We start from the raw sequence: 12652 nt of genomic DNA, 5'->3' as shown, positions 1-12652 counted from the left end.
ATCTCAGGTAAAGCAAGTAACTGAAATCTCTCCCAGTTGTTCCAAAACCTGTAAAATGAAGTTAACAGAAACAGATTCAATGCAAATGTGTATGAGGGAGAAGGTCTGCAGGCCTGCTCCTTTGTAATACCCTAGGAGCCTGGATGTATATCGGGAATTGTTACGAGGGAGGGGAAAGAAACTGTGCCCATAATCTCTATACGCTCATCCAGTAGTTCTGTGTCTGTCTGTTGCCTTTTTAATTTGTAGAGCTGCCTATTGTAAATAGTGAGCAGTCTTTCTGCAAGTACCAGCAAGCAATCAGATCCAACTACATGTCTAGAACCAAGCTACCTCCAATTCCTGCTCTATGATATGATGAAAAATTCACATCTTTTTCTCCTGCTTTGATAGGACTACAAGTGAGTTTGGGACATATTTTTCCAGGCAGGGCTGGAATCCTTGCCCTAGCCATGCTTTCTGAAGGACAGAGACTCACCTCGCAGTGTTCTTTTGCTGAACAAGAGGCTCTCCTCCAATCAAAAAGGTTAAATGCAGAGGGAAGGCAGAAGAGGAAAGATAATCTCTCTGCTTCACTCCTGGTTTTTTTTGTGTGCGTATACTTAGCCTCAATATTGAAGGCAAAAATGCCTAAAAAAGTGACCTGAGTATTACATAAAGTTACTTAGAAAAGCAGAAAACAAGTCAAAAGAACATCTGTGATTGCTTTTCATTTTTGAATGATGACAACTCTAAGTAAAAACAGAGGATTGAAGAGCAGCCATCACCCGAAAGACTCATTTTCAAATAGAGAATGAGTGTAATGAACAGGATAAAGTTATCAAGCACCGACAGCCCTGCAGCAGGCAAAACTTACATGAAGGAGACACATTTTGGGTTGTTCTTACTGCAATATTGCTTAATGTGCCACTTATGCAAGTCAGCTTGCTCACATAGGTTCTTTGCTGTATGTTTATAACAACTCTACATAAAGTCACAAGGGCACAAACCCACTAAACTGAATTCTACTTTTATGAAAATCGAAACATTGAAAATCATACTAATTATTAAAATTAGCTTTATTGTGAAATCAAAAGTACACTTAAGGAAAAGAGGTGATTTTTGTCCCTGAGAGAATTCCTATGAATCAACATATTGGGGAGATGACTGAACTTAGAAAGTTGTTCATTAAGGGTAATAGAGATTTTAGTTAGAATTTACTTTGTTCCCCCATCTGCTCACCACCTCCTCCTCCTGCTCCCTCTCATGTTGCTGTGAGGTTATATTCCCTTGAGAACTTCTCCTGTTTCAAAGTTACAGGAATTTTAATAAAGTTGCAGTCACTGAGCCAAAATATCTAAATGTCAGTCTTCAATCTCACTGACCCCCGGCAATTGGCAATATATATTCTGCTCATAGCATGCTACACAGTAAAAGGTTTACTTCATTTCACCAAATTATGCAAGAGAAAGCCAAAGATTTCCTCTCTATAAATTTTCCACACCAACAGAGTTGTAGTATGAAAGCTGCAAATCAAAGATACAGGAAAAATCATGTAGCTGTTTGTCAATTGCTTTTACTGTACAAATACAACAGGTACTGGAGCTAAAGAATGAAGTTACATTTGAGGATTTATTAATGAAATCTTCCACTGGCATAGTTATGTCATTATCAAATACTTAAACAAATTAATACTTTTATTAAAGATAATATTTGAGGTTGTCCTTGTCAAAAATGAAATGCAATACGTAGGTGAACTAGGTCCTGGTTTGGATTTACTGCTTTGAAGTTACAGATATAGGAGAATTCTATTTCACTGAAATAAAACAATTTTTTGTTTTGTTGTGAATACACTTTTGAGTATTTCCCTAATTCGGTTGATTCAGTTTTAAATCAGTGTGTTAAAAATTTTATAAATGAACAAATGCTCACTTCATAAATTATGATCTTTCGTGTCTTATACTAACAATTTAGTGGATTATTAAAAATATTTATATCTTTGATATTATATAAGAAGGTAGAGAAAGTATCACAAGCATCTACCTAAGCAGATTGGCATGTTGGAACATCTCATTTTGTAAACATTTGGGGGGTTTTGTCTACTCTATGCTAGGTGCCACTTACACAAACCCTGATGATTCTGGATCAAATCTTTGCAGTGCAGACGATTACAACTCTGTTGGAACTACTGCAACTTTCATTTGTGGAGAATATCTGCTGGGCTGAGACAGATTTAAATCTAATCTATGCCAGTGCAATCATGAACAGTATGATTTCTTTACTAAGAAGCTTTATTCTACAAATAAATTTTTTTTAAAAGTATATGAGAAAAATGTGGTTGGAAATAATACATTCAATACTTAAAACCCATTTAAACACCCTCCATATTCCCTCCCCCAATAAGGCATGTCATAAAATATATGTTGATCTGAGCACTCTACCTGGCTATAAGTATTAAATGTAAAGATACACTCATTAAAACTCTTTCCAACACTTCGTAATGCCAACATTTTTAGAAAGCAAAACTGCCTCATTCTAGAAAAGCTTTGTAACTTTTTTATGTCAACAACGCTATGAGAAAACAAAATAAGCATATAATACTGATATTAAAGGAACAAGCAACACATTGAGTGGTATGGTACAGACTGTGAAAGATGCAGCGTAAGAAAACAAATTTAATGTTGTCTTAGAATGTGGGAATTAAGTCTGGTGCAGTCAATATTGTACTTATCTTGTGAATAGCCAGTACATTAGTGATATGCTAATATAGATGACACACAGCATTATCCAGTCTAGTCTTGTAATAGGCAGCCTGTTACCTTTCACGTGGAGAACAGCACTTGATGAGATAGTGCCATTCAAATTTTTAGCCCGAACAACATAGAGGCCAGCATCTTTATCGCACACCTTCTGAATGAGCAAAATATGCTTTGTCTCCTTTTGTAAAAGCTTTAAGCGCTCATCTGTAGTCAGTTTCTGGCCCTTCTTGTACCTGAAGCAGAGAGTCAGTTTTCAAGTCAGATTTATATCACTGTATGCTAAGCAGAACTTGGTAAACTCAGACAACCTGTATAACACTACATTATCAGCAAGAGATAGAGCTCACTAGTGTGCTGTCACTCCTCAGTTCCAAAGTTGTATGTAAATATGGATGAATATTTAAACAATTCAAATTGCTGGACAGTATAGTCTTAATACTAGAAAAGGTGGTTCTGAAAATGGTTTTCAATGGACAAGTCACAGTTATCTCGCTGCAGTATTGGAGAGAGTAGGATGAAGGCCTGGGCCCTCAGCTTTGTGCTGAAACATTTTTTGCTTATAAGGAGTCAATCCACATTCAACTCGTGAATAGGACCTTAAGACACATAAGCAACATACAAATTTTCTGAACTTGTGTCTTCTGTATAAAGAACAGCCAAGTATGTGCTCTTCCACCCCAACCCACTTAATATTTACTTAGTTCACATCATCAAACCATCAAACAGGATACAGCAATGCATCAGGAATTGCAGAGAACTGATGTCATATTCTGATACTTGAGGATCTGTCACTGTGTATTGATATTGACTCCTGATTTACGTATTAGAAGTGAGGGAAAATTCTGACTCTTCTTGCCTCATGATACTTCAGCATAAGCTGCATTTAACCTAACGCAAACACAGAAATGCTATTCCATATGTCTATCTAATAAAATGTCTACATCAGCACAAAATACATGGTATTGGTGAATTTTTAATTACAACCCCCCACATTTTTTTTCTTTTTTCATGATTTCTAATTTGAAAAATGCTTGCAGTTGAATGTTATATTTTCAAAGACCATATATTAACCGTATATATATGTTTGAGCTAACTAATGTTTTCTTACGATAAAATAAAACTGAAGGTACCTCTTGTTTAACCATTACTCATCAAAGTGTAGAATACCGGGAATTTAAAAAAAGTAACTTTATTGATACCAACCACCAAGGTTGCAGTGTCCAGTATTTCTCTCAGTGCCATAGAAAAAAATTCAGCTTACTAAAAGCTTACAGTTTGCCTAATTCTTTACACATGTAATAATAATCTTAACATCAAAACGTTTCCTATAGAGGCATATCTAATTTTAATACATTAAAAGAAAGGCCTCCACTGTGAAAGTCTAATGGAATAAGTGGAGAAATGGCAAATGATGTTAAATTCCAGGAAAATACACAAAAACATAGAGGACTACTACCAAGATCTTGAAATCCTGCCCCTCTTCCAGTCCCTATTCCCTTTGGCAGGGAATTTCTAAAAAGTCATCTTAAAAGATGTTATATTACATTATCTGCATTTCTCTCAAATGCAGAATAAAGCAGACATTAGACATACAGCAATTCAGAGAGATATAGAGTACACACAGAAATATAAAATACAAGACTGGTTCTCTTAGTGTAGACATTTAGGGGTTTTTTTTAATCTGCAACCTCTCTCCAGTTTTCCACATCTGACTCTCACATATATATAGTGTGCGTGTCTATGTATATGTAGTGGCTATATAAATTTTTTTAGCATGCGCACACGTGTGTGTGTGTCTGTCCATCCTACGTGCCAAGATGCTGAGAAAATGCAGGTGAATTTACTTATGGTAAATTGAGGGTGAGCATTTGTTTTAAGAAATTATCAAACAAGTGGAATGTCATATTCCAGAACATAAAAACTATATAATGTATTTGCTTAAAAAACATTGGATATGCTTGCAGTAGTTTGTCATTCTCATTATTTGTAAAATTAAGTACAGCAAGATTATCTGAAGTAGGTTAATTGTCAAAAGTAATTTGAAGGTGGGAATCATGCAGAAGTGTGGTGTAGAAAGGATACAAGAAATTTATTCTACTCTATAGATTAATTAATTTGATTATAAGTGGTTCAAGGTTTCTTGCTAATAGGTCTATTTACTTCTTCTCGTTATGAGCTACCCACCATGTCAGTGTAGGTTCTGGGAATCCCGTTATTTCTACTTCCAAAGTTACTGAAGAACCTTCCATGACGGTTTTGTTAGACAGAAGCTGGGAGAAGTTAGGCGCCTGTCCAGTTAGGCTGGCCATGCTGTTCTTTTCTGATGAACTTTTAATCTCTTCTCGGGTGACCATCTGCCTCTGACAGCTTCTGTTGGCGTCTGATTGAAACACGAAACCTGAGAATGCATCAGGCAAAGCATGCAGCCTGTCCTGGGTTTTAGTACAGTTATTCAAGTCATGCAATTGTTCTTGTGTTTCTGCCACACTTTTACAAAGTTCAAGGTGTTGCAAATGTGTTTTGCACACTTCACTCATCATGCTATGTACTGGTTTGGCATGTACAGTGCAGGAAGCAGTGCTAGCTTCAGATATTCCTTGTAAGGGACAAGTCAAAGGAGATACTGCTCTGACTTTTGGACCAGAATCTCTTGAAGAGATACAAAACTTCTCAAACTGATCTGATGGGCTTTCCATTCTATTATTTGTAGCATCAGCATAAGCAGAATTTGTTAAGACATCAGATGCTTCCATCACTTTTTTTATACTAGAGGTTTTCTGCAGTTGCAAGCTATAGGAACTGACATGCAGACTATGAGAACTACAACAGCACTGCTCTTCTAACTCTGTTTCAGAATGTAAGAGGTTGGATTCTGGTGTCTCAGAAAGCGGTGGCAAAGAGATATCATCAGGTGATATACACTCATATTCATCTCCGGAGGGTATTTCTTCTGCCAGGAATTCAGTCTGTAAACGATCCTCTTTGGCTGAAGATGATAGCTCTGTATCCTGTGAAACAAGATCCTCACCAGCTGGATGGATAATTGGAATATCAGCCAATATATTCCTCTCCTTAAATTAGGAAGGGAAAGAAGAGAAGGGAAAGAAGATAAAAAAGAAAAGCAGAGAGAGAATGAGTTATCATTCTTTGCATCCCCTTTTCATGCAGAAGCTAGCAAAAACATTTGAAATATTTCCTCTAATTAGGCTTACTGGATTCTGAGAAGCAGGAGGAAATACATGGGAAAAGGACAATTCCTCAAAAAAATTTTGCAGCAGCTAACTGGAATTTCGAACTGGATAAATTCTAGCAGATATTATAGTTATATATATAGTTATATATAACTGCCTCTTTCCATAAACAAGGATAACCCGTGAATTTCCTGTAGGTGCTGTTTATAAGAGCATCTGCAAGGGAAAGGTGGAGAAGTAGGTGGCCTAATTACATGTAAATGGGAAACCTACATAGCAATAAAAATATATTAACAGCAAAGTTACTGGACTTTGAGTCTTCGAGAAAGTCAGTCACTGGCCATGTTCAAGATTTACAGAATTAAACCAACAACTTAAAGATATTTTCCAAGCATTTATATTTTCCTCATTTTTTACCAGGTGTTTCAAGATCTTGTCCAAACATTAACAGAAGACAATATTAAAATAATTTTTATATTATCTTGGATAGAGAATAATAAAAAAAAATCCCTCTCATCATGTGTCAAAAATAATTGGATGTGGCATGAGTGCATTAATTTTAATCACAAAGCATCAAAGACATTATCCAATTTATTAATTAATTTTCTGCCTCTTGATTTTTATAACAATGTATAATCACATATTCAGGCCTATTTCATTTGTGCCAGGGCCCTCAGCAAGGTGTTCATAATGTTTTCTTATGCTATTGTCTCATTGTTAAGCTCCATACAAAAATATGTAATCTACTAAGCAGTTTCTATCACCTATAAACTGTTCACTCAAATCAGTTGGGTGATACGCTGGATGTCATTGCTTTCCAAACCAGGCCTCTTTGGCAGTATCCAGTACAAAAGTGCAGTTGCACATTCATTTTGGCTTTCTTTTTGTTTTTTTTTTCTCTAAATATAACCTAATCATCAGTGCACAAAACCAGTAAAAATAGAAAGAAGCAATAGAACCTCATATGTGCCCTGGTCATGTAGAGATGGTAGTTATAATATAGATGTTTTTCCAAGTTAATACATTTGTTTTTTCAAAGCCATGTGGTTCATGCCAGACCCATAAATGAATGACTGGAAGGAAGTTGGGATTTTACCATGTCTATTTTACTAAATGATTCAGTTCACTTGTAAGATGAAGTTCAAGTTTGGGTATTAAATGTGTTTTCCACAAGCATCGCCTGATGAACTCTGACCCCCAACAAAGTGCCTTTCAGTATGAATATATCATAGAAATAACATGATAAACTATTATTGACTTTCCAGTTCTGTGAAATGTGCCATTTTTTTCCCTTTTCCAATTACTCAGAAAACAATAAATACTGAGTTACTTCTTCCTTCTGCATGTATACCATTTTAATTGGCATTCTAACTAATTGTAAATCATTCCTAAGAAACTGTTATTTTTAGGGATTAATTCCAGTACACTCATAAAATATATTTTTGTAAGGTTTGCAAATTTGACAGTCACCCATCTCTTTTAACGTTATCAGCATTGTTCTAAGTTTAAGCCTGACCAAATCTGCAAGTCTTTCTTAAATGAAGCTTTAATAGGCACTTCAGTAGCAAATTCTTGCTCTTTTTGTCTGACTTGCATTAACAAAATTAATAAACCAAATATAATTAAATATTAAGAAGTCGACAAATTCTTTAGAATGTTAAATTCTGAGCAGGTATATTTAAAAAGCACAGGTCAGAATTTCTGAAGAGCCAGTCTCTACTGTCCGAATGAAATCAATGGTCCAGATTCATTCTGTTTATTGAGGAATCTATGCACACGTATGCACAGTGGCATGCATTTGGGTAGCTATGGGAAGGCCTCAACAATTGAGGAATCTTCCAGTGACTAATCTAGGATCTTAGTGCAGGGGTGTGCTGTCAGTTTCATGGTCACTTTGTCTGGAGATCACAGAATTGAACAGAGTTATTTCAGATGTTGCTGGAAAATGACCCTGGGGAAAATGCTGGGGAAAATAATGACAGGTGGGCAGTGAGGGAGCAAGCTGTCAGACTGGCTTTGGCAGCATGAGGACTTTCAGCCCTGGTGTGCACCTAGGATCAAAGAAGCATGAGGATAAATGTGCCATGAGAAGGTTTAGGCCACTTTTTAGATGGTGATATTTATTACTGAAGCAAATTAATACTGCAAAACTAGCTTGCAGAGCTACAGACTAAAAATTAGAGATTGCTGGCCCTATAGACAAGGGACCGGGATTGGCCAGGTCTTTCCTTGGAAAGGATGGGAATGGAAGACAGAAAAGCTCAAGTGAGTAGAACCTGCTACTTCTTTAAGTGAAGTATGGAGTGATGAAAAGGGTGGAGGCATCATAGTTGCCATAGTTCACATCTGATATTTGCTGTTTCGCATACCCTTGACTTCTCCCCTTGGCAGCTGAGGCACAGTCTGACAAGGACCGACAAAGCTGTGGCCTGGCAAAATAGGAAATATGGACATCTGCTGGGTGAGGTGATTCTCCTGAGAGTGGCTCTTTGAAACAGACACAAAAGTTTGAGTGAAATCTGGACTCCAAGTCACTACTGAAATACCCATTGACTTGGAATGGAGGTAACAAAATTAATTAGGCTTAATTTTGGCTCATCAGCAGATTACAAAACCTGTAGTATTGAACTAAAGGGAATATTAATATTAATTTCTATAAAACATCACAATTTAATGTCTTATAGTGTTGGTCTATATTATCAGCTTGCAAAATGAAAATTTTAGAGCTCTAAATCAATTACCAATGTATCCTACATTTCTAAAGACTTAACTATATTACCATCCACTCCAACTTACCAGAATATTTCACATAGTAAATTATTTACATGTACATCCAGGATCCCAAGGCTTCAAAATGTTCTTTAAGCTAAGGGAATTGATCTCATAAAACGTAGGTCTGGTTGTGTATTGCCTGTATTTCTAAGACTACCTTTACTCATTGACAATTTGGAACCTTTCATATTCATTTACTGCATATCCATGAATAAGACTTGATTGTCTGCTAGGATTTTTATCATTCTGTATGCATACCCAGTCTTTCACTATCTAATTTCCTTTAGTGCATTGTCCTCCACATCCAATCCATACTTTGGAACTTATTTATGATCTCTGCTGCACAGAATTTTAGCAACTGTAGTGTAACTTCAGTGTTTTGTAGTAAGGGTCAAGATGACAATTTGATGCTGAGTTCTGTTATTTATTTGATGTATAGTGTCATACCAAAAGTACAGCAGATTATCTGTGACATGATGTCATACTGAACTGCTGATAGCTGTCGTGTTCCATCATGTTTTTGCCATGACTGTTTTCCTGTTATTCACACTGTTGCAAAAGTGAAGCAATTCTGCACTTGTTTTTCATTGGAATTTTGTAATACTGTAAATTAGAAGACAATCAAAGCCCACCAATCTATAAAAAACCTGTCACTTTTGAGAAGCAACAAATTAAGAAATGCCCATCAATTTGATTAAAAAAAAAACCCCAAACATGAACAGCAGATACCTGTTTAGCATTGGTAGGACAGAGAGTATTGTTCCTCTTCTCAGTAATGCTTTCTGAATTTGCAATCAATTTACCTGATGCCATCTGAAAAAAAAAAAAAAAAAGATGTTTAAAATACTTTTTTTTTTTCCTGATGAAGACTTTAATGATTCAACAAAGCATCATAATTTCCACTGTTACTTAGTTCAAATTCTGAGTCATGAGGCTTCTCTCATAGCATATTACTTACAAATCAAATACTTTCATAGCTTGTCTCTAGGAGTTATATGAATATTAGGGCTCTAAGAAATACTAACAGAAGTCTCCTCTACTACTTCCTATATTCTCTTACGTCTTATCCTAAAGGAGAGAGCACAATGTTTCTCCCTTGAGGAAGGAGGAATGGTCACAAAGGGGACGTCTGCATTAAGAATACTGTGGCAATAAGACCAAAGAAGAATTGGTAAAAGGTTATGAAAATAACGTTCTTTTAGAACAGAAAGAGAGATATACAGGCAAGTAAAAAGAAGGCTAAAAAGATAAAATTCATAGGGAAGAATATGTGGATTGGATAGAAGACAAAGGGGTAACTAAAAAAAAAAAAAAAAAAAAAAAAAAATTGAAAGAGAAATGACCAAGATTGCACTGATAAGCCTCGTCTTAAGGGAGGCTTCAAGACTGAAAAGAAATAAACTTTCCAGTAATACATAAAGCTTTTTAAGAAACAGAGTTCTAGTTTAAAAAAAAAAGGTAAAATTCTAACAAACCTGCTGCTTTTCTTCCTCTGCTTTGTCTTTAATAACAGCGTCACATGCTTCTTGACCATTTCTTTCTTCTTTTTGAACAGTGACAAACTCTTCAGAAAACTCATCTTTCTGCCACATGAAAAGAAAATTAAATAAGCTTATACACAATAGAAGGTAGCAATTGTTAGCTACACACTGACTTATGCTCTGTACAACAGAGTAGGGAAAAAAAAGTGAAATCTTATCTAAAACATGTCATCAGCACAGGTGTAAATAGTTTATGGCAAAAATATGCAGAAAAACCTGATTCATCCATTCCTGGACAAGCAAAGATCACATTTTTCAAAGCTGAGAGGATCTTTTCTGAGGCAGGGAAAAGTATAGGACAACAACGAATGAAGAACTCAAGTGGTTGGTCAAGAATCTGAGGAACATTAACCAATTTGTACCCAACATAAGTAAGGGAAAAGAAAGGATTAAGAAAGTGACACTTAGGAAAAAAAGAGGATAAAAAACAAATCCAGAAGAAAAATCAGGATTTCAGGAAATTCTCCCGTAGGGAAGAAAGAAACAACTGAGAGTCTCTAGAATGTTCAAATTTGTCAAAAAGGTGGAAAGTGAAGAACGTCTTCAAAGCATAAACCATAACCAGGCAAAATTTGCATTTTTCTTGTTTTCCTCCCTCCTTCATCTTCCTGTCTGGACAGTCCATAACCACTCTGTAGTCAGCTGTACTTTAGATCAGCTACTTCTTTTGCCTACATTCTTTTTGCCTAATATTGATTTCTAGCTTAAGCCTCAAAGACTGCACAACCAGTTACAAAGTATTTACATAACAGAAATCTGGACAACCATACAGTGTTTTACAAAGACTTCATGAATACTTTAAAATTGTCATGGAAGAAACCTACAGATTTCAAAGAACATCACAGTGGCACAACATCAGGGAAACCAAAATTTTTATAGTTAGTTTTGTGTATTTCACATATTTAACTGTCCAGCCAAAAGTTACAGTCCTAAATAAGTTCTTACAAGAAAGTGTGGCATTATTAATTTCCCATTCTAACATTAAACAAGGGAAAAATCCTCTGCAGTCTGTTTAATCTATTTTTTGAAGAAAAAGTAGTTTTTAAATTTTCACTTGAAAAATCCAAGAGTTGTTTTCTTCTGATATTCAATGGTCATTTACAATACAGAAAGATTGCTCAATACAACATTTCCCCTTAATTTGTTATGCTTTGAAAATGACAGGAAGTGAAACTGAATTCATAGTCATGGCATTCCATACTCATGGCACCTATTTGTGTAGATAATTTGCTGAATGACTTATTCTTCATAAAATACAGACATCAACTACTGAAGTATTTTGGGAACATTCAATAAGAATGTTAGTTTTAAAATCTCAGAATACTACTTATTATAAAAAATTAACAACTTTCATTTGAAAAAAGTAGCAGAACTACTCACTATTGCAGAAAATTCATTTTTTGTAATATATATTTTGACTGCCATTTTAAAAAGAATTATCTAAATTAAAGGTTAAATTAATCAGTGTATAGTTTATGAATGGTTCTGTGTGAAGACTGTTCTCAAAAAAACCTCTGTAAAAGAAAGATAAGTTTACAATTAGCAAAATTAGTTGAAGTAAAATGTTATAATTATTTTGAAATTCCACTTCTCTTGAAAAGATCCATATTATGTTGAGCTAGCAAAAAAGTTTAAAGGTTAAAGCCTTACTTTGACAGAACATGGGGCCACTCTCCTGCACACAACAGCATTTATGTAACACATGGATTGGAAGGAGAACTTTGAAAAACCTAATTGGCTTTCATATTGACGTTTCTTTATGGTCACAGTGCAAAGCAAACCTGCTTTCCATTCATCTAGTGACTTTTGGAATTCATTTGTATTTTTGGCATCTCTTACTGCTTTTAAGTGTGTTAATGGATAATTTGAGTATTCATCAGTTTTCATAGTATAATTCCATCAAAGAGAAGTGAAACAACATTCCACATCAACAAGAGCAAGACATTTAAGCATTTTAACTCTTCCAGATTCACAGAAGTATTAACCCATCAGCTATTGCTGCGTGTGGGAGATTTCTGATATATTACTTTGAGAGTGGAGAGTGGAGTAGACAGAGTCTTTATTACAAAGAAAATAGCTGTCTCAGCTGTCTTCCATAATTCCTCCTCAGCTGATACTTTGTACTTAATTACACTTAAAGAAGCTTATCAGAATATGAAACTAAAAATGTTGGTTTTTCTCTTTGATATTTATGTTATAAGCCAAGTTTTTCTAATATAAACTGCTTTGGGTTTAACACAACTTCTTTTTTGGGATGATTTTTCCAATAGGGAGTCAAGCTAGGTTGATTGGCATTTTATAGATCTAGCAGTTACCAATATTACAGTACCAAGGGAAGAAGAAATATGAAAAAAAAGTATTTTTCTAGATACTCAAGGAAACCGTGACATTTTCCCCTAAAGGTTAGTTA

The 12652-nt window shown here is 35.2% G+C and overlaps 1 protein-coding gene across 1 annotated transcript in view; it reads right to left on the bottom strand.

Moving 5' to 3' along the window:
- Positions 1-12652, bottom strand: part of CCDC141 (coiled-coil domain containing 141) — a 101402-nt gene that overhangs the window by 7459 nt on the left and 81291 nt on the right. The window contains exons 22-25 of the mRNA XM_035901443.1: positions 10177-10284; positions 9431-9514; positions 4923-5809; positions 2799-2971 (exon numbers count right to left, since the gene is read on the bottom strand). Of these exons, the coding sequence (XP_035757336.1) occupies positions 2799-2971; positions 4923-5809; positions 9431-9514; positions 10177-10284 (1252 nt within the window). The remainder of the gene's footprint in view (positions 1-2798; positions 2972-4922; positions 5810-9430; positions 9515-10176; positions 10285-12652) is intronic.

The sequence above is a fragment of the Egretta garzetta genome, unplaced genomic scaffold (assembly GCF_000687185.1).
Source record: "Egretta garzetta isolate BGI_Z169 unplaced genomic scaffold, ASM68718v1 scaffold539, whole genome shotgun sequence".
Taxonomy (NCBI): domain Eukaryota; kingdom Metazoa; phylum Chordata; class Aves; order Pelecaniformes; family Ardeidae; genus Egretta; species Egretta garzetta.
Note: the sequence above shows the minus strand (reverse complement) of the source record. Positions and strands in the feature narration are given on the sequence as shown.